The sequence below is a fragment of the Serinus canaria genome, chromosome 2 (genome assembly GCF_022539315.1).
Source record: "Serinus canaria isolate serCan28SL12 chromosome 2, serCan2020, whole genome shotgun sequence".
Taxonomy (NCBI): Eukaryota; Metazoa; Chordata; class Aves; order Passeriformes; family Fringillidae; genus Serinus; species Serinus canaria.
In genome coordinates, this window is record NC_066315.1 from 143,739,781 (window position 1) to 143,761,913 (window position 22,133).

The 22,133-nt window shown below is 40.1% G+C and overlaps 1 protein-coding gene across 1 annotated transcript in view; it reads left to right on the forward strand.

Annotated features, from left to right (window-relative positions):
* Nucleotides 1–22,133, forward strand: part of TG (thyroglobulin) — a 146,380-nt gene that overhangs the window by 116,175 nt on the left and 8,072 nt on the right. The window contains exons 43-45 of the mRNA XM_050971044.1: nucleotides 553–720; nucleotides 9,116–9,297; nucleotides 13,089–13,196. Coding sequence (XP_050827001.1) covers nucleotides 553–720; nucleotides 9,116–9,297; nucleotides 13,089–13,196 — 458 coding nt within the window. The remainder of the gene's footprint in view (nucleotides 1–552; nucleotides 721–9,115; nucleotides 9,298–13,088; nucleotides 13,197–22,133) is intronic.

The window sequence follows — 22,133 nt, forward strand, 5'->3', positions numbered from 1 at the left end:
GACTAAATTCCTTTTACATTTCTTTAATCATGTCTTCTGAAATGAATCTAAAAATTGTTTTTTCCCTCCTTTCAGCTCCCTCTTGCCTGCCCCTGGATGTTACTCTAGAGGAGAGTCAAATGTCTGCAGCTTTAATAACAGAACTTATGCAGAAAACGAAGCAGGATGGGATGTCAGTGTTCAGTATTTGAAGTGGGAGGCCTGTGAAAGCTGCAGTATAAATAAATCTAGAGATGGATCCTTTACCCACAAATTAAAACACCCACCTGCAATAAATTTTCCAGTGAGGATCAGCATGGAGTCAATCCCTAGTTTAAAACAACATTTTTATGACTATAAGACCATCCTTTCTCTTGGCCTCTTCAGTTTGTTTCATATACTGAGACTGTCAGCAGAATCATTGTTTCCTGCCAGTGATGAGTTTGCACTTATATTACCTGGTCACTTGTTCACTTGAAGGGAATCAATCAGTTGAATTAAAATAGAATTTAAAGAGTAACTAAATTAACTGCACAGTTCTTGCTCTTTTTATTATTTTCTTTTTCAACACAGCTGCTAGCTATAAGTGGCCCATTCCAGTACTGGGGTCCAGTGATGGATGGAATTTACCTCCAGGAACCTTTGGCTAAAGCCCTGCAGCGCCCTCGGCTTCGGAAGATAGATCTGCTCATTGGAAGTGCTCAACAAGATGGTCTCATCAGCAGAGCCAAGGCAATTAAGGTAGGAAGACACTCACTGTTAATGAACTGATGGCATCACTGTGATTACAGTAATGACTGTAATGACATGCAGCCTGGAGAGATGCTTTTTGATTTCTACAAGTTGTGAATTATGCTCCACAGAAATATGCAAATGCATTGTCCTTCTCCAGCCAGTCTTGGTCAGGATGTCTAATGACATAATAATATGTGTTAATTAATATTTCTGTGGGAGATACAAAATGATAAGAGACCAGAAGTGATTTAGCATTTATGTTCTACTGCCTTTGAAACCCTATTTATATTTCAATTTCAGTAGTATCTCGCAAAGATGAAAGCAACTTAACTGTACATTTCTTCACTGTGCAGCAGGATTAAATTAGCATTTTGTGGTTTTTTTAGCAACCTTTTCCTCTTGTCTTCAGCAACCTTTTTCCTTTTTTCTCCTAGAAGTCCATTTTCTTGTAAAGATGATTCTGAGTATGGACTAGTTGTTATAAGGAGCAGCACTGGCCTGATGTGTGGTCTCTGGTTTCTGGACAGAAACTGGTGAAAACAAAAAGAATTTCATCCATGCTGTACTGTCTGTTGCTGTCTTGCAACAGGATTGTTGCAAGATTTCACCTCTTAGAAGGCACTGAAATGTCAGTCTCAGCTTCTCTTTGCTGGTAGCCAAAACCACATAGAGCAATTTAATTCAGAATTAATGGCTCACATGAATTAAAGTTCATATTACCTGTTTACTCTCTATCAGAAATTTCCTGCTCTTTTTTCATTTCTTTTCCTCTTTTGGAGTCAATTTCCAGAGAAAGTCATAGAAGAAATGTACAGAATATACAGTGTGATGCTGGAGGCCTGCAGATAATGATCCAGACCCTCTGAGAGTGGAATAAACCTCATTGACCTCATTACAAGTCCTGTGATGAAGACTAGGAAGTGAAATTCTTTCCTTTATCACTATTTCTGCATATAACAGTTGTCTGAAAAATTGAGATGAAATTCCATCTTGTATTAAAAGTTTTGCAACAAGTCATGGTGTTGATGAAAGGCACAAGTGCTAAATCCCAGCACTGTCAGATTGAAATGAAAAGAAAAACACTTGCAACTGAGAGTTCAGTAGAAAAATGTTGCCTGTCCAAAAATAAAACTGGAAATATCTTTTTTATTTAAAGGCTTGCAGAAAATAAGATTGGAAGGGAACTTAGTAAGTTGGTCCAACTCAACTGTAAGAAAGGATCATATCTACTGATGTTTTTTTAAAATTTCCCTCTACTTCTATTTTCCTGTGGCTTCAGGCTTGTAGGACTTGAGGGAATATGAATGCTTTGACCAGTCTGTATTCCTGTCTAGGTTGTTTTCTTAAAGACCTCCTGCAAGATTGAAGTTTCCTGATTTCTCCCTTGTCAACACAGTTAGGGTATTATTTTTTGGGAAACTGTAATGGTCCTTCCATTACTGAGCTACTTATCAAGATGCAATCTCCAGGTCCTCAGAAGCATTTCCATGTGCTAGCCATGACCATGTATGGTTGCAGTCAATCTGATTATGAAGTCCTGAATAAGCCACAGACATATTTAGCTACAGAGACAAAATCTAGTGCAGATGGTGGTTGTTACTTGGAAGTCTGTACCCCATTTCCTCTGTCATAAATGTCATGAGAGATCTTTAACCTGTGCTAAATGTCCTCTCTCCACAACAGACCTCAAAGAAGGATTTGAGGCAACCCACCCTGTATCCCAAACCTTTACATAATTAATGTTAAGGGTTCCTTTGAGGTAAATCTCACTTGCACCTTTCTAGGAATAGGAATAGAATGTGTAGGTTTTACTGGTACACTAAGGAGTGTGGGAAGGCTTAACTGATGGACAGAGCACTGAACTGATCTTGGGGAACCAAGGCAAAGTTGCTAGTTTGCCTTTGACTACACCTAAAGTATTTCATCTGTCCTAAAAAATGGAAGCAAACCTTCCTGGGGTGAAAATTCACCTATGGCTGTGTACCTGCTCTGCAGAGAGAAGATCTATGGCTGCATTTCAGTGAACAAACACAGCTGAAAGGTGCTCTGGCAAGCCTATAGAATTGGCAAAGTCCTAATTTCCATCTTCTTTAGGATGGCTATGTCAGTGTAAACAGTGCAAAGAGTGAGGGGTAAAAACATTTAACCCTTACTGGCTTGCTCCACCAGTTCCTGGGAATAACTGTGCTGGGAAATTCTGTCAAGGACTTGTTCTATTAATCCTGATTTCTCTTAGTACTGATCCTGTAAATGGTAAGGAGGCACTTTGAGCCATTTGGATGTAAGCAAGCTTGAGACATGATGCAAATCTTATCACCTTAGACTGAGGTTGCATGCAAGTGTTATAAACTCTTTGCACTCTTTACATAGAAGTGAGAGTGAAACTCTAGGCTGCAACCAGATCAGAAGGTGGAAAAACCAGTTGGCACTGTGTTGTTCTGTGGGATCTTACTGGCTTTGGGTTGCTCTGGGTGTCTCTCTACTCCCACTGCAACACTGTGCTTGTGCCTATTAAGGTCTTTGAAAAATGAAACAGAAAGACAGAAGGCACCACTTATGTGCTAGCAAAACATTTATGTTCGATTTGCTTACAATTAAAGGTTGAGGTCTTGCAGCAAGAGAGTATGCTCATGAAATGTCCATTTTATGGCAGTCACTGAAATGCTTATTCATGTGAGCTGAGCCAGATTCATCACTTCCTGGAGCACTTCCTACTCATGCCCAGTACAGCAATCACAAGGTTGAAACTAAGTGGGAAACAAAGCAGAGTTTGTTAAGGGAATGGCAAGTGGTACCATCATGTACTATTATGAGCCTGAACCCATTCACTGCAATTCCCATGGCACACCTTCAGGGAATATTAGCTTTGAGCAGTGATAGATTAGGGCAGCTGAGCAGAAACCTCTAGAAATTTTCATTTCAATTCCCAACTGGACAAAAATTTTATCCCTGCCCTATACATGATGCTCAGATCAGAGAACCTAATGGCATTAAATTTATGGATTGACTCATGCTGTTCTATGTCTGTGTTTATCTGTGTCTGCATGGAGGTCAGTATAGCCCAGTCTGTGTCCTCCATATGTTAAGTAGGTGCTATGTAATCTACACATTGCAAGGATTTAGTTGAAAGACTGAGGTTGTATGTCATGTGTTTCTTTTTCTTTCCCTCCTTAGTACAATCTAGTTGGATGCAGAACCCAAATCCAGTACACAGGGCAGTGGATAGATAGAAATCTAGTTTATTTACTTCATGTGGGCAAATGGATCTGTGCATCACAGAACTACCATCCTGCAGTTTATTACAGTCAGTTAGTTTCTTTATAGAAAAAGGTATTCAGCAATATACAGCAGGTGATAAATAGGTGAATATTTGTTGTAATGACCAGGGAGAAGTGTCTCCATAAATGCCATCAGTGAGGAGAATGGGCTGAACTCTTTACTTCATATTGAAACTAGTTAGAAATCTTGGAAGACTCTGCTGAATTGTGTCAGGTCTTTCACCATCTTTTGTGACAGTGTTTGTCAAAAACCATTTAAGGCCTAAGGTCTGTCCATACACTGTTAGCATTATCACTGTTTCAGTTTGTCAAAAAAGTACATTTTGCCCCTTGGAAGATGTAAATATTTGGTCTAACTACTGCTACAATTTCTTTTTAAGTAAAACACTGGGCCAGTTCTCCTCATATGCTCCATAAGCTATCTTGCACCAACAAGAACAGTAAGGAGTGTGTAACTCATTATTTAGGCAATGCTTATGATGTTTTTGAATCCTCATAAGAGTAGAAAGGAGTGCATGTGCTGCCTTAAAATATTTTCTTAAATAATTTCTTCGAAAACTCGACTATAACTCTGAGCCAATTCCTAGTGCTTCTTTAAAGGTTAGCAAAATGTAAATTATTTTACATGATGTGCAGCTGTTTCTATTAATCTGGTAGCAGCTGTTGTATCTACTGTGATTTGAAAATTGTTCTTTGGTCATATATTTTCTAATGGGAACATATGTTGGACATGGAAAATTGGTTGAATTGAATCAATTTCTGAGAAGTTAAAATATTTTGTCCTTTTCATGTTTAATGAATTTTATTTTGAACATATTGCTTTGGTTTTGGCCATCATGTTTAAGTCAGATGTTTAAATTATACTGTAGCCAAAGCAATGTTTGAGAAATTGTTTCAGGTTGTGCTATTTTAGTGTTGTTTGAGAGATTAAAATTCTTACCATCTTACAAATGCTAGTTTTGTTTATTATCCATCTCAGCCTGTTGAGCCCTCTTTCATCTGAGTCAACACGTCTTGAGGGCCCCACAATATTATAAATTACTGCTGAGAAAACTCTGAAAATTGCAGTTTTTGGGGCATTTTGAAGACCACAGAAACCTGTACAGTGAATCACAGAATTGTAGAACTGAGTTATAGAATACACTGAGTTTGAAAGGACCCTTCAAGATCATTGAGTCCAGCTTGTGCCCCTGCACAGCACAGCCCAAGAATCACACCCTGTGCCCAAGAGCATTGTGCAAACACTTGAAATCAGACAGGCTTCCCAGGGGATCCTGTTCCAATGCCCAGCCATCCTCTGGGTGAAAAACCTTTCCCCGACCTTTAACCTAATCCTTCCCTGACACAACTCCAGCCATTCCCTTGAGTTCTGTCACTGTTTGCAAGAGTGAAAAGATCAGTGCCTGACTGTCTATTCCCCTCACAAGGAAATTGTAACTGCAATGTGGTCTCCCCTCTTTTTCTCCAGGTTGAAGAGACCAAGTGACCTCAGCTGTTCCTCATATCCTTCCTCTCCAGACTCTTCACCATCTTTGTGACCCTCCTTTGAATGGTCTCTAGAGGCTTAATGTCTTTTTTATATTGTGGTGCCCAAAACTGAAGCTGCCCCAGAGCAGAGCAGAGCAGGACAATCCCCTCCCTTGCCCTGGCAGTTTAGTGTCATTGGCAGACTTTCTTTGAGTTCTGTGCCCCCCCGGTCATTAATGAAGATGCTGAAAAGAGCTGGGCCAAGGATGGAGCCCTCTGGACCCCCCTAGGGACCAGTCACCAGCCTGCTGTCACCCCATCCCACACCCGCCTTGGTGCCTGACCCATGACTCAGTTGTTCACCAATCATGTATCACAGCTATTGAGGTGAAAGCTGGCCATTTTTTCCAGAAGGATTTTGTGAGAGACAGTATCAAAAGCTTTGCTGAAATACAAAGAGATTACATCTACTGGCTTTCCCAAATCAACTAGGTGGGTTACCTTGTCATAAAAGGAAATCAGGTTTAATATGCAGGACTTTCCCCTCATCAAGCTGTGCTGACTGAGACCAATGACAGTGCTGTCTTTCACCTCACAGAATAATCTTCTCCATAACTTTACCAGGCACTGAAGTGAGATTGGCAGGCCTGTAGTTTCCCTGGTCCTCCTTGTCCTTCTTGAAAACTGGGACAATGTTCACCAACTTCCAGTTAGCTGGGGCCTCTCCTGATTCCCAAGACTGCTCAAAAATCATCGAGAGAGGCTTTGGAATGAGCCAGCTCATTGAGGATTCTCAGCTGAATCCCATCAGGCCCAGTAGAGTTCTAGGGATCCAGCTGGAGCACATATCCCACACAATTTCAGAGTCAACTGGGAGATGATATTCTCACAGTCATGGTCTTCCAGCTCAGGGCACTGAGGCCCTCATGGTCCATCACCAGTGTTGAAGACAGAGGCAAAGAATGTATTGAACCTCTCTGCCTTGTCCGTGTCTCTGTGGGGGAACTGACCATCTTTATTCAGGAAAGGATCAATGTTATTTCTACACTGCCTTTTTTCATTATTATATTTGAAAAAAAACTTTTTATTGCCTGTCACATTTCTGGCGGCTTCACCTCCCCTTGAGCTTTGGCCAAATGAATTCTTTCCCTACGGTGGCAAGCAGCATTTCTGTGTTCTTCCCATGTCACCTGACCTTGCTTCAGCTGTGCCTACACCTTCCTTTTTTGCCTTGTTTCCAAGAGAAGATCCCTGTCCAGCCAAGCCAGCCTTCTGCCACTTCTCCTTGACTTCTGACATTAAATACGCAAGGCCAACCACACTGAGTCAGGTCAAAGGGCTGTTCAGCACAAAATGCTGTTTTCAGCAGTGGTTAAAAGAGGCTGCTTGTAAGATTAGGGTAAGCAAATCTGATACTTCTGGTAAAAGCTCCCCAGACCTCTAGCACTTTACATCTCAGGGACTTCCTATTCTGAACTGATACTTTCTAGTATTTAATAACTACCAGATTATTTTGGGTTTAATTTTTTTTTTAATTCAAAAAATCATTCATAAAACTTAATTTTCACCAATTTTTTGGCATTTACAAAAACATTTGGCAGGGAATTTGTCACCTTAACCATATGATGATCCATCTCCTTCTCTGTGGTTTTCAACCATAACCTTTGTTTGACACTTGACCATTGATGAGAGAGTAATGGATAAGTTCCTTGATTACATAATCAACACCCTAAGGTTTTTTCACTTTGTTTCTCTCTGGTTTAAGCATTAATGATAAGAGTAGAACAAGTTAACAAATCCATTTTAAAAAGCCAACAAAATGAAAGCACTGCATGAAAGTGGCTTGTATGGGTTGATCTATACACAAGAGATTGGGCTTTGCTCTGCTACAGAAAAGTATCTTTCCTTACACGCAACTGCTAACCCCAGTCTTCAAATGAGAGATTCTTAATTAAACAAAGCAATGTTTTTGCTGGTTGGTATAAACCCAAAGTGATGTGTGCCAAAGCTGTGATGTATAAATTGCTTTTGAATTCAGTGAAATTGCAGTCAGGCCTTCAGTGAACATTTCTATTTCCTGCAGAAGAATATGTGTCCTTGCTGGTTTTAAGCTGAATGATTTTGCAGGCAAGAGTGCTGTGCAGTTTCATATGTGGCACTTGTGCACATGAGGTGACGTGTCAGGAGTGAGCTCCCCATCTTTTTTGGAGTACAGCTGTATTCCTAAAGCTGGCACCACCTGACTCTTTCACACTGCATGGGCAGAAATCCAGCAAAAGAATCTATTAAAAATACAAGGCAAATTGTCAAGATCTTCCTGGACCTTGGGATACTTGGTAGAGTTTTCAAATCCCTCAAAGTCACTTATTCAAAATGCACAGAGCATTAGAATACTAAGGACAAACCTCACCCTCAGCACATGGGAACTTATTTTCCATCTTTAAGTTCTGTGAGCTTACTGAAAAGGTATAATTCCATCTGTACTTTCTGTATAGGATTGTGGAAAGACCTTCTAGCAGCATGATGAAAACCAGCTGTGGGCCATCAAAATAATATATTAAGTAAAGCATCTACAGTAACTAAACTGGGCAGACACTGGCCTAGTTTGCATCAGACTGACTGCCCAAAATAATAGAGGAGGTTTGTTAGATCTTTTTATCTGGAGTTCTAATCCAAGTTTCAACCAATATGCATCTATGTAGTGCCCTCATTAGAAAGGACTTGATGCACAGAAAAGTTCAGGGTAGATTTTTTTTTTTCATGAAGTTGTTTTGTTTCTAAAATTTAAATAAGTTTTTTAAAAAAGTGAAAAGTTTCAATGGATAACATAAAAAACTTCCTCAAAGAAAGATGTGTTGAAAACTTCCAGCAGTCTTTAGCTTTGGTAAAAATATGTTTGGGTACATGATTTGGCACAGAAGGTGGTCCTTGTGACATGGGCACTTTGCTCTGGGGAACTTGCCTTTATGTTAGGAAAGGTCACGGATCTCAGGAAAAAGGGCATTTCCCTGTTGGTTTCTCTGAAAGGCCCTAAGGGTTATGAAGTTTGAAGGTCATGGCTGTTCCCTGCATTGTGATTTGAAGGAATGGAATTTCTCTTCCAGGTCTAAGGCAGATATTATTCCAGAAGGGACCCAAATACAGAACTTGGAGCAGCCGTGATTCTTTGTAGGTGTTCCCAGAAGAGGCAGAGTGACATAGCCATTGAATGGCCTACACAACATGTTTGCTTCCTGGAATTTTCAAAGGCAAAGAGCAGTAATTCCCTCTCTCCTCTCTAGTTTTCCTTCATGGAGATCATCAGAAAGGCAGCACTGGACACACATGCAGTGGAGGACTGTCCCTGGGAACCCCTTCTTGTGAGAGCCAAGATTTCTGTACTATTAGAGATCCATTGGCACAGCGTGGTACCTGTGATTTGGACCTACTAGAGCAGGGTTTCTGTACTATAGTGTGTCCAGAGAAAGCCAGTATTTCTCATTGGTGACAGTTTCGGGAAAGCAAAAGTAGGACTGTCCCCTACTCAATCCCCTAGGAATCAGAGATCACAGCAGACAGGAATTGTTCCAGCAGAGGGAGATCTGAGCCTACATTGTTCCTAAAAAATTTATCTTTTGGTTTTGTTTCTGAATTCCATGTATGCACTTTTTTCTCAGAAATTTGAAGAAAGTCAAGGAAGAGCCAACAGCAAAACAGCCTTTTATCAGGCTCTGCAAAATTCTCTAGGAGGAGAAGAGTCCAACTCGTTCATTGAAGATGCAGCTACATGGTATTACTCCCTGGAACACTCAACTGATGATTATTCATCCTTTTCCAGGGCGCTGGAAAACGCCACCCGGTAAGAAAGTCATCCTAGTACAACTGTGTGATTGGAGTTGAGCAAGGCTTGTTTTGCTTATCTAAAGTGTGTATTTAAATTCTTGAAAAAAACTTGAGACATTCTTATGTAAATGAGCAGAAAATAGGGAATGTGATTTAATTTTCTGTGATGTTTCCAATGTCATTGGTAAACAGAAATTGAACTGATTTTTATGTCTTGTGAAAAGTTTGACATGTCATTCTAGAACTGGATATTGAGTTCAGACTACTAAGACTCCTTTTTGCATTTTCTTGTCATAGATGTCTGGGTTGCTTGCACACTGTGCATCAACAGTTCCTTGAGTTGTCTCATCCCTGTGACAATAGAATTAATAGTCTGCCTTTTATTCTCAATCTCCTAATTATACAGTCAGATACTTTTCCTGATGGTCAAATTTGAAAACTTTGACTTCAGCAATTACAAAATTTTTTTTTTAATTATGAAGCCTGCAAAATCCATTTATTCACAATGTCAGTCATGACTTGAAGCCATTTCCTCTTGCTTGTTGCTTTGGAGAAGAAACCAATCATCACCTCACTACAACCTCATTTCAGGTAGTTGTAAAGAGCAATGAAGTTCCCCTTGAGTCTTTTTTTATCCCAGGCTGAACACCCCTAGCTTCTTCAGCTGCTCCTCGTCAGACTTGTGTTCCATCCCCTTCCCCATTCCATTGCCCTGCTCTGCACAGGCTGCAGCACCTCATGCCTGTCAGCAGAGGAATGAGCAGCTTGCCTGCAGTAAATGCAATCCCATCCTTTGCATTGAAACATTGCATGGACATTTGGGAGGTGGAAGTTGAAAACTTCCTGTTTTCTGCCTCTGAGCAAATTCAGGGGCTGGATGTGTAAGTGAAACAGATTTTCCAGAAACTAATATAAAAATTATTTCCCTATTTCTGTCTCTGCTTTATGAGCAGATTCATTGTGAAAACTCTTTACTTTTCTAATGTGGTGTATCTTATAAACTGGTGACTTGAATCCTAATGGGCCTGTCCAAGATGTTGCACCTGTGTTCTGAACTGAGACATCAAAGCTACAGGCTCCTGGTGTCTGCACTCTCAGTGTTTTCTGTCCCACTGTGAGCCTCTCCACAACACCTCAGAGACAGGATTTTCCTTTTATTCTTCCATCAGAGCTGCAGAACATTGCTCTGGGGGAGCCTTAGGGAGCAGGAGAGGAACAGGAGCCAAGATTCTCTGGGAAACATCTGATTTAAAAAGAAGACAGTCCTTTCTGGGTGGTCCAGGTGTGCTGGTGCACTGAGGTCATGGAGGAAACAAGCCAGAGGGTTGTGGGCTGAGCTTTGTGCCATTTGTCAATTCACACATCTTGCCACATTTGTCCTTCTTTGTAGCCTGCCCCATGAATGGACCTCCTGTCACCATGACTCTGGGGCCATTGCCTGCAGTACATGCAGAAGCACTCATGGGCTCATGGGCATCAAAGCCAGGACTTGTCTACAGTCTCCTTCCATCACCACTGTTACCCTGGGGGAATATTCTTTAGACAGTGACATTTTAAGCCATAATAAACCACTGTATAACTTTTTAACCATTCTTCCCATCCAGAGAACCCTCTATAAGGAGCTGTTATAACACAGGGCTGTCACATTTGATCTCTGGCATTCAGCCCAGGGCTCAGTGTGGTGCAAACATTGACTTTTGCAAAGCTGCAAGGACTGGCATGCCACCCATTTCCAGCAGGAAGGGGATACACCACCCATTTCCAACAGGAACCAGCAGTTGCTCAGGCTCAGCAGCCTCCTGGATATAGGGATTACCTGCTCCTTTATGATATGAGGCAAATACCTTGGCTAAGGAAAGAAGTGAATTGTTTATTCCTGGCCAAGCAAAAGGATGAGTAGTGAGACATGGGCATCTGATGATACTTTGCTTCAAACACTTTGGAAATTACTCCAGCTACAGCAGAAAGTGAGGTGAAAGAGTAGGCACAGAATGAGAGTCACCTATATCAGCATCACATATGTGGTGGAGAAAACAGGTTTTTTGGGTTTTTTGATGTTTGGTTGGTTGGTTTGGTTTCAGGGTTTTTTCCTTAGTTTTGTTTCTTTATAACAAAAAACTTACTACCAGCACAGATGTGTAAGCCAAGAAAAGTTTTATGTAAGGAATTAACTGCTAAAGTTTTAACAGGATTACAAAGTATGATAAAGCAACTTAAGTGTTTGTTATAAACTATATACATTGTGTATATTTTGTGGTTTTAAAATAATTCTACTTTTATATTTATTTTAGCTGCAATTTTCTGGTATTTTTTTCCCAAGTGTAAAATTGGTTTAATTTTCTTTTTATTTCCTTTTTTTTTCCTTTTTAAAACTCTGGTGTTCCATGCTTGTAAGAGACAGGCATTTCATTTTTGTGGTTACTATGCATTTAGGTTTTTTTTTCTACTTCCTCAGAATAGCTGACTTTTTTCCCACCCACAGAACCAACTGAGAATCCATTTTAAATGGTGAAATGTTACTCAAAGCATTTCTTGAGAGCTATTGCTCTCCCCAGACTCCCTGGTTTTTCAAAGACCATCTGCTCCTCTAAAGCCCCATGCTGGTAGGCATGTGAAGAGCAGTAATTTTTGTTTCATTTGGGTGTTGTCAACCATAACTGTCAAAGAGCCCTGTGGTCAGTGAGCCCAAACCTTGTGGTCTCACAGATGAGCTTAAAATAAACTCTGCTTAACCAAGATAGCCAAACTGTGCCTTTCATAACCATACCAGTTAAAAATAGCAACATGTTTTCATGCTTCTCTGATGCCGTTCGTTCTTGCACTAGTGAGGGGTTTTTTTTGTTTTTTTGTGTTTTTTTTTAAACCTACCAAGTCTGAAGGAGAAGCTGCTGTTTCAGATTCACTAAGCTGAGAATTGAAACCTCCCAGTTCCTCAGCAGAAATGTTTGTGTGCACTCACCTAGGTAAAGGTATATAAACACCCAAAGCACGTGCTGAGTCCTCAGGCTCAGGAAGAGTGGGGAGTGAGGGTGCATATCTATATAAAATTGCCTTGAGGAATCACAGTGAGATACATTGCAGTAAGGTCTCCTCTCTTCTACCTGCACCTCTTGAACCACTCATGTTTCTTCCAGCTACTGCTTATCCCACCTTCCAGCCTCCCTTCTTGGGGCAAAGGAAGGTTTGGATACATTTGCTTCACTGCTACTTTTTAGACCTGGTGTTAAATTGACCATTTGACTTCCTCATTGCACCCCTACTGGTTAATCTTTCTCTCCTTCACATATTGCACAGGAATTCCATATTGATGAGCCTTGCAGGTTATCTTCAAAAGTGGTCTCTTACCTCTTCCAGTTCTCAAACTCTACCCAAGAAATCACACAGATACAAATTCAGAAATTATATTATTGATCCTTAAACCAGGAAATACATAGGACCTCTTATTAGATGCCGTCACAACCTAGTGGTGCCAGAAAGAACTTTATACTACTGTAAGGCTTATCCCTTATAAACTAGACTAAAGTGGGATTGGGTTGTTGGTTTTTTTGCCAGGATATTTCTTATGTGTCACATGTGGTTGGTTTGCTATCATTGTTCAGCACTTAGAATTCTAGTGAATTCTAAGTAGTACTAGTCTTGTAGGTTTCATGTGGTTTCATTCAGTCAATTTGAAGACAGAGATATGATTATCTGATTTGGAAAATTGAAATAAGCTATTGAGATAGAGAGAAGTCTGTTGCTTGTGGGGGTTCTTCCCTTTTTTCATTTATGCAACTGTGTCTGTTCCCTGCTCCTCTTTTTTATCAGTGACCAGTTTATCACATGTCCCATCATAAACATGGCGAGTTACTGGGCTGCTGCCTCTCAAGGAAATGTCTTCATGTACCATGTACCTGAGAGCTCCTCACAGAGCAGGTAAGAAGATGAATTTTATTATGTTTCCTGGATTTAGAGTTTGTAAAACCAGGGCTGACTGTTTGGGCATGCTGTGGAATAAATGAATAGATGTAGATATGTCAAATAAAATTTCAGATGAGCAAAGGAGGGATTGGTCTCTAATAAATTCTTTAACTTTACAGGAATGCTTTTTCTGAACTGAGGCACTTCCCATTAGATATCTGAACTGAGTTTCCCCTTTCCAACTTACCTACCTGACCAGTTCCAAAGCTAGCCTTTCAGACTCCTACTCTGCATCTGATAAACCTCCCACAAAGAATCAGAATTTGGTCCAAGTCATCGGGAGTCCACAGCTCTCAAGATAAATGGGGTGTCATTTTCTAATTACTCAACATTAATTCAACACTGCCCTTTTTTGAGGTCAGTGCAGTTGTACTCCAGTTGTACTGACTGGTCTTCAGCGTGGATGAGCTCAGGGATTTATTCCTTCCTGTGCCAGCACTGTGACTGGTGTTCTGCTGACAGACTGTCTCATGGGAAGAAAAATATTTTTGCACACAAGCAATGGTGGACTTAGGCTCTGTGTCATCCTTCATTTTAGAAGCTTACTTGAAATAGTGTCTTCAGGACAAGCTGTATTATATTTTAGGCAGAAAGGCCTAAATGGCTGTGGGAGATGGAATGTCCTGTTGAGAACAGAACAATCTGGTAAGTAGAGGCCTTTAAGGTGACCTTCCCTGGTTTTATTTTAGACCCAGCCCTTCCCAGAAGTCAGGAAGAGGTGCTGATGTTTGCAGGCAGTGGTGTGCTGACCTGCAAACATCATTTGGGCTGCCCTGTGACTCACCAGAGTGGCTCCTGATCTCAAAGGCTTGGTGACCAGAAATCGCAGCGACAGTCGCCCCTTCTGTTCCCTGAATCCCCGCAGCAGGGCAGGAAAGCACACAGGGATGCTTTTCCTCATACTGTTTCCTTATGAGGAGGCCTTGCTTGTTCCCCACCCCCTGGGCTGCCCCTCGCCTCTCTCCAGGAAGGCTTTTTGAGACCTTTTCCTTGTTCTCAGGCTTCCTCCAAAAGGGCTCAGGGGAGGGATGGTGGATTCCTACTGGCACCATTTGATCCTGTGAAGTTCCCTGCAAACTGCCTGGGTTTTTTCCCTTCCTGATAGCATAATGAAAAAGCATTTGAAAGAAGGCAGCCCAGATCTAGGTTACAGATGAAGGCCATTATGCTGTGGTAACACAGGCTTGCTTTCTTTTTAACTGAGAAGTTAATCCTCAGGGAGCCGTTATTTCTCTGGCAGCTCCAGCGGGAATGTTCACAGTGTTCCATTTGGCTACTGATAGGCCCAGATAAGTGATTTTTACAAGGCTCCAAACAGGGCTGAGCTATGGTATGCCAAAAATCCAGCCACACAAAAATAAAAGATGTGTTCTCAAATGAGCCAGCAAGTTTTTTCTGTCTTTGGAGAATGATAGTGATCCAGTGACCCAGGCATCTACGATTAGATCTTATTTGTAAGTAGATTAAATAGTACTTATACAGCTTAGACTCACTGGCTTTGAGCAGTGATTTTGAATTGATAAGAATTTTCTCTTCTATCCAGCCCTATTTAAGATTTCTCTTGTACTGATGTTATTTAGCTCTCCTCACACTCTTCTGTGCAGCAATAGTTTACATAGCATGCAGCTACACAATCATATTTATGTTGACACTGGTGTTCTAGGCTAATTACTTTAGTACAAAAGTTATTGGTTTGCTTTTTCATAACCCTCTTTAAAAGAACAAACAAGGCCAGAATTCTGTCTGAAACTTGCAGGAAAGTGAGGCAGAGGCTCAATTGCCCTAAGTTAAGCCACTTGCAAGGAGAAATGGCCCAACTTGATATGCTGCATGGCATCCTTACTCCTTTAATCTTATTTATCCTTAAGTGCCATTAAAATAAATGCTGAAAAAAAATGCTTGAAAGCAAGCACTTTAACAGAATTTGCAGAATTCAGCTTGTCTGTGTATGAGAGGATCTCATACTGTTTGTCACTACAACGTGTCTATTTATGAAGTGATACCCTCGTTTTCCCAAGGGACCCCACATGAGGTCCTCTGCTGAAAACACTGCAAGTATTTAGTTTACATTTTGTCATTCATTCATTCATTCATTCATTCATTCATTCATTCATTCATTCATTCATTCATTCCTAAATTAATTTTTCTTTATTCTTCATCCCACTTTTGCCATGTCACCCTCTCTGGAGCATTCCCCCCTCCATGCAATGGAGGTGCATTGCAGCCCTACTTATGCCAGTGCTGTGATGCTGTTGAGGGAAGGAGCTTCAAATGGGAGAGTCCCTTTGACTCCTAAAAATGGGAAACCATCAAGAATATACAGCCAACAAAACAATTCTTGGGAATGTTATCAGCAGTTTGTTTTACCAGACTAAAACCAGTGATATCCATGAAACAGCCTTTGAGTAGAATATGTAAATTAATCTTGGATACAGATCTGGCAACCATGTCCCCAACTTCCATGAGACTTCTGTAACCATTGGAACAGAGTCCTGACAGTTCTCAAGTTCTTCTTTGAAAACTGTGACTCCTATGGGGGAAGCAGAGGCATGTACTCTCCCAGATAAGCTACACCCTAGGCTGGAAAGCAGGCCTTGTGGGTGTGAACTTGCTCAGCAGAAGTGAGAATTGAACCTGCAAACTTTCTGTTAAAGGCCTGAATAGCAGAGCCCTGTTACAGCCATTTCTTTGTGTTAGTGAATGCAATAGCCAAAGTATGATTTGTTCATGGGAGTCAGGTACAGAGCATTCTGTGAGTGCACACACTAAATAGGATCTCCTCATTCTTTGTAGCTGGAGGAAAACCTCATTAGACATTCCTGACCACTCATAGGCTTTTGATAGAATAATGATTTCTCAATCAGTTTGCTGAGATATAAACCTTCACTTCTAAAAATGGGGATTTTTATAGTGTTATGTCCATAGGGTAACATAAAAGATAAAATAATGAGGGTTTTTTACTTTGGTGTCTAAAATGTTTCTAAGAAGTCAATTTACACAGGAGATGGATCTTCTCTCTTTGTGTTTGCAATCTGTATCATAAAGATGATGATAATATAATTATATAAAATCTATAATAATTGCTAATGGTTACCTCACAGGAGTATTGCAAAGACTACATTAAAATAATGATTTGATAATTATAACTGTGGAAGATTATTTACTCTTGGACAAAATATTCTGTCTGGGAAAATAGCCCTTCACTAATTAGATAAGGCACAGTATAGCAACACATTCTTCAATTGCTACTTTGTCACCTCTCTCCTACTTTATGTGTCTCCCAAAATGTAACAGAAAAGAGAGTTAAAATGCAGGGATGAAAAAAGTACTGGTATTTCCTTTTGTTTCACTTAATAACTAACAGCAAAATAAACAAGAGGGAGGGAGAAGTCAGCCAATAAAGACAGATTCAACCACAATGATGCAAAGTAGACAAAAAATTATTAAGCAGGGAGGAATTTTTGCCAGTTAAAAGTAAATTAGCCAAAGTTTGTCTCTCAGATGGATGTTTCTAAAATGTATACACACACACATTCAAGCTTGTATAGATACAAGGGTAGGGTTAAAAAGCCTGCTCTACGTTGATGTCTATGACACATGTGGAAAATCACATTAAAGTTTTTGCATAGATGAATGGATCTTGCAGAGAGCAAAATAATATCTCCTTCCACGTGGTAGCATTCTCCTGAGCTTGGCATGACACCATGTCTGCTTTAGTCTTCAGTTCCCATTTGAATGAGGAGCCAACTCCCACATTAATAATCTGTGGTAAAAATATATACATGACCCAGCTGCCATTTTCTCACTCTCTCTTAGAGAACACTTAGGCCTTGGAGTAAACATTTATTCTAAACAATGTAGGAGGAATGTGACTGCTAAGCACTGCCTAGGATTAGTGGGGAACTGGAGGATAGCTTTAGGTATGGTAAAGAAATGTGTGATAGGAGAAGTATGTTTTGACAAGAATATTATTAACTGTACAAAGATTTGCCTTTTTAACTCTTCAGGAGGTTTCTGGGTGATTTTTGTGTATTATCTTGAAGAAGCACCTCTTGCCAGCACAGTTTCCAAGTCACATTGGTGATGCTGAATGTTCTGTCTTAAAGATGGTGGTTAAAATTCAGTGCTCTGCCCACTGAGGAGGGTTGATCATCAGCAGCAGCAGGATGGAAAAGCATCAAACTGAGACCTAATGAAGCTTTATCTTGCAGTCATTAACATGACCATAATAATCTTCATTAAAGCTTTTTTTGATTTTGCATGGGACAAATTCACCCAAGGTTAATGAGCTGCTGCCTTTTTTGAGTCATTTTGGTTGGGGCTGTCTTTGCCTCCTGGCCATGCACTCTGGTGTACATTAGTGTGAGTTGTTGAAAGGCTGCTGGGTGCCAAGGCTCACATAGTTGGCTGGGTTTAGCTGACACTTCTTAAGATTCCTGTAACTGAAGGCGAGAACTCCTGACTGATAAAACAAAAATTATTTGTGTATAAACCCATTCAACTATGTGAAGTATTCTTGGTTTCTGTTTATTATGGGTGCAGCAGGAATTCTGGCTGTACTTAATTTCACTTTAATTAAAGGAGATTTTTCTACTCTTTTCATTTCACAACATTATATCCTATCCCCGTCCTTTAATCCATCCATTACTTGCTGTCCACTTGATGCTCTCCCATGTGAGATGATGTGAGTGCCAACACCCCACAGGCTGGGGACACAGTCTAAACTGGGTGCTGTGCAGGCAGACAGGAGATTGCCTCTGAGCTTCAAATAAATTATCTAAAACCAGAAAGCAAATAAATTATCAGGGGGGTGGAGACAAGATGCATGTTGCTCCATGGCTGGGCAAGCACCACAATTGCTATGTCCACTTGCTGCAACAGCAGCTTGTCATTGTGCTCTAGATCCCAGTCTCTGCTCCCAGTCATCCCCTAAAAGTTGTTGTTTTGGAAGTGCCTCTCATTCCTTTGGCCTTATCCATTGCTTTGTGCCAGCTACAGCTATGAAAACACTGTCCCACTGATACAGCAACATCATCCCATTCTCAACTCTTTGCAAAGTTTCTCTGCTTCTAAAGTCTTAGGGTCTGGACAATTTGTTTTTTCTTCCTGTGAAGTATTTTAAAGGCCTTTGTAATTCAGTAGATTTTCCAGATCTTGTAAATTAGCAATAAATATGCAAAGGCAGAGTAGCCAGTTCAGAAAAAGCAGAAAACATCTTTAAATGAACCAAAATTCAGCTCAAAGGCTCAGAAAAGGACAAAGCAATTTTGGAGCTCCATGTGCTGCGGTGGCAGTTCCTATCAAATGTAATCTACAAGATAAGCACAAAGTGGATGCCTGTTGAGCACCATGTTTTCCTTGGTGCTATGGGGTCTTCAGATGCACACATCACCTTTTTCTGGAAATTCCATTCATTCCATTAAAGAGTAGCCACACTGAACAAATAAATGAATTTCTGTCTCCCAAAAGTCCAATCAAGTCAGCATGCCTATTACTAGATCTTAAATGCAGTAATTGCCTGACAGATTTTTGTTGTCTATGTTCTTTAGGAGGTCTGACAAGTTGATAAAGGTGCTTTCTTTCTTCCTGCCTTAAGATCTATGATATTTTTTTTCAATTAGTGTGAGCTTTCAGGTTCTCAAATTTACTGTCTGCTATTTCAGTTTTATTTTCTTTAATTGGCACAGCTATACTGCACAGTGGAACATTGTGTGTGTTGGGAGTAATTCAAGTGGAAAAGACACAGCAAACTCTAGAATACTTTTGCAAATCACATGTATCTATAGGGCTTTTTTGGTACAAAGGTGGATAAACTTGGCAGTTTAATCCTGTTAGGAGTTAAGCTTTTTCCATATGTCCTGATTTTCCTGAAAAGAAGAAAGCAAAATGTTCATCTGTTTTTCACATCCTTTCCCCCATTTGTTTGGCAGGAGTTCATGATGAGAGGAGACACAATGAGCCAAATGCATCCCTAGAACTGCTGAGGTCACACCAGGCCTCATATTGGCTCACTGAATTTCTATAAATATCCAGCTGTCCTTTGATTATTTTTTTCTCCTTGCAATCACATACCATTTCCTTTCATAAAATGTGTGGCTGTATATAGTTTTTAAAATTATTTTTGTTTGGCATAAAAATGAACATTTCAGTTCAAGCAAAGTGCAGGATTGGTAGGCTGCCCCTCTCCCATGACATGGATGAGACAATGGCTGTTCAGGATACTGGGTATGCAAATATACTCTGCAAAAATCTGCTGGTATTAATGTGAAGATAATGCAGATGGGTGCAATTTTAATTGCGCATTTCATATTTCCAATAATCCTTACAAAAATATTTTTAAATGCATTTGCTGAAAATAAAAACCAGAATGGGGGCAGAAGAGCACACAGGCAGTGGAACATTTTATGTAAATCATGTCCTCTTCTCCTGGGACAGAGCTGTTATGAAATCCTATTTCAACTCAAATCAGCAGGGGATTTATGAGCAACCTTTGAGTCTGAGTTTCACCTGTGCTGTTCAACTCACTCAGCATGTAAATAATCTGTTCTCAGCAAAACCAAGTGACACTGAAGAGGTGGGGATTTTTACTTTCCCAGTGATAGGCATGTCCTTGCAAATGGGATGCAGAACAGGGCCTTGATTGTGAGGCTGGGAACTGAAAGCCATGATCTCTCCTCTGACACAAAATCTTTCACAGAATTGTTAGAAGTTCTCACAAAAGTTTACATTAAAGGACAAATGGTTTTCTTATCTCAGCAGTCTGTCACAGGCTGCTAACATCTGCTTTATTTGATGACTGACATGAGTTTGAGCACAATGTTTCTTCTGCATTTCTCAGAAGATCACTGGTAATTTGGCTGAACTCTAGTGAGTTATATCTATCTTGTTATTTTAAAATTTAAATGATTGAATAGCAGTGGGAAGTTTGGTGTTTTGATATCATATATGATACTATTAGAATTTTGAGCTAATTTACATTGGCTTCTGTCTGTGTGTGGAGGTTTAAAAAAGAACCAAAAACTACATGAAGGCAACCAAGAATAGAAGCTGTGACTCAAAATGCTTTGAGATTAATTGATATTAGTTGGAACAGAGAGTAAGGACTATTTTTAAATGAAAGGAAAAGGAGAAATATTAGGCTAGAGTAAGCCATTAATCATTAAAATGAGTTTTTCATACATTAGCCAGACCTAGAACAAGGACAAGGTTCAAAATGAGATCTATGTCCTAATTTACTATGGATCCCACTGTGAGGTCCCTGCAGCCCCAGCTCTGAGTTGTGCATTCAGTCCTAAATAGCAGAGTAGTCTGCCAGATCATATTCTGTTCTAACTGCCCTGATTATGGATTGCCAGTAATGACAATTCCATTTTGCAAACAAACTTTTTGAGGATTTCAGAATTGGGGTGGTGGTGGTGAGGCACTTTGGTTTTTGGAGTTTTTTTGTCTGGTTGTATTTGTTGTTGATTTGTCTTGGTTTTTTTTCTGTGCCAAAAGCTTGTGATAAAAATTTTAATTTCAGCTCTTGGACATGGGGGCTTATATCTATGCTCTGTTCGATTTGGAACCAGAATTTAAACCAAATCAACCATAACTGGGCTGTTTTTTTTCTAAATTCTTATCTACTCATCTTTTAATCTTCCCAGTTGAAGCTGTTCTTGTGTGTGAAAGTAGCCACAGCTCTGTAGAGAGAGAAGTAGAGTATCTGGTGGCTGAGTAATCTCTTTCTGTCTTTCCTACTTGGAAATTTAAATGGAAAATCCATCTTAGGTTTAAGGAAAATTTTCTCAGAACCTATACCTTCCCAATTAAATGGCTTGGCACTGGATAATAAAAATTCCCAGCAAATGATATTTCAGGGTCTGCTGTTAAATCGTTGGTTATGAATGTCACAAAGTTTCTGATTTTACCATCTATTTTTCTGTAAACTGGACTCCAGCAGCACTTCACTTCTGAGGTGAAGTAAGAATTCCCCATGGAGACCTCACTTGTGAACATTTTTGTAGGATCTGGCTTCTGTTTTCCTCATGGCTTAATTTACTGCTCTGCCAAATAAAAAGAGCTGTGAATCTGAAAAATATTGACATTTTAAAAAGCTATACAGAGAAGATCTGAAGAGCTACCTTTGCACAAAGTACTGGTCCTGTAAATTCACCAAAGCCAAGATTTCATCCTACACATAATTACATTCACTGCTGTCTTTAAAACAATAGATCTGTTCCTTGAAAAGGTATTTCTGTAGAGGAAGTTACTTGCTATTTGGTTTCCTTAAAAACTCCTTTTGCCCTTTTCTCTGCAGTCCTCCCTTTTGTCAAATTGTCCTCTGAAGTACAGCAGTTGTGGGGATTTCATATCCCCATTTAGAGCACATGCTTGGGAGTGCAGTTTGGAGCAGTTCAGGAAATAAAAACCTCATTTCAGAGCTGGCAGTGTCCAGCAGCAAAGCTATAAATATTTATTTGTCTCTCCTTTCTTTCTCTCACTCCACTTTTCCAGTGAAAAGTGTCACTACCTGGTTTTACCTTAAGTATGCTCAGAGCTCCTACACGACTCCAAAATCCTTGTTTGGGTATTTCTGAGCATTTTTCACTTCCCTCTGGTTCTTTCTGACTCAAACCATTCTATGTTTCTGTTATTCTGATTCTGTGATTCTATGATTCTATGATCAGAGTTTGAGGAAGGAGACAGAAATATTCTCCTGATATTTCCTATCCAGCTGCCATCTAGATGTTTCCCAGTTGTCTTTCCTGCTCTTCTGTGCATTTATGTATGTGCCTCTTTTCCCTCTTAACCTTAGAGGGTTTTTTCTCATCCTCATATTTTCTTTCTCATCAACCAGAAATACTGAAAGCAGATTGTGAAATTGTAGGGTTTTGTACCACTTTATGTCTC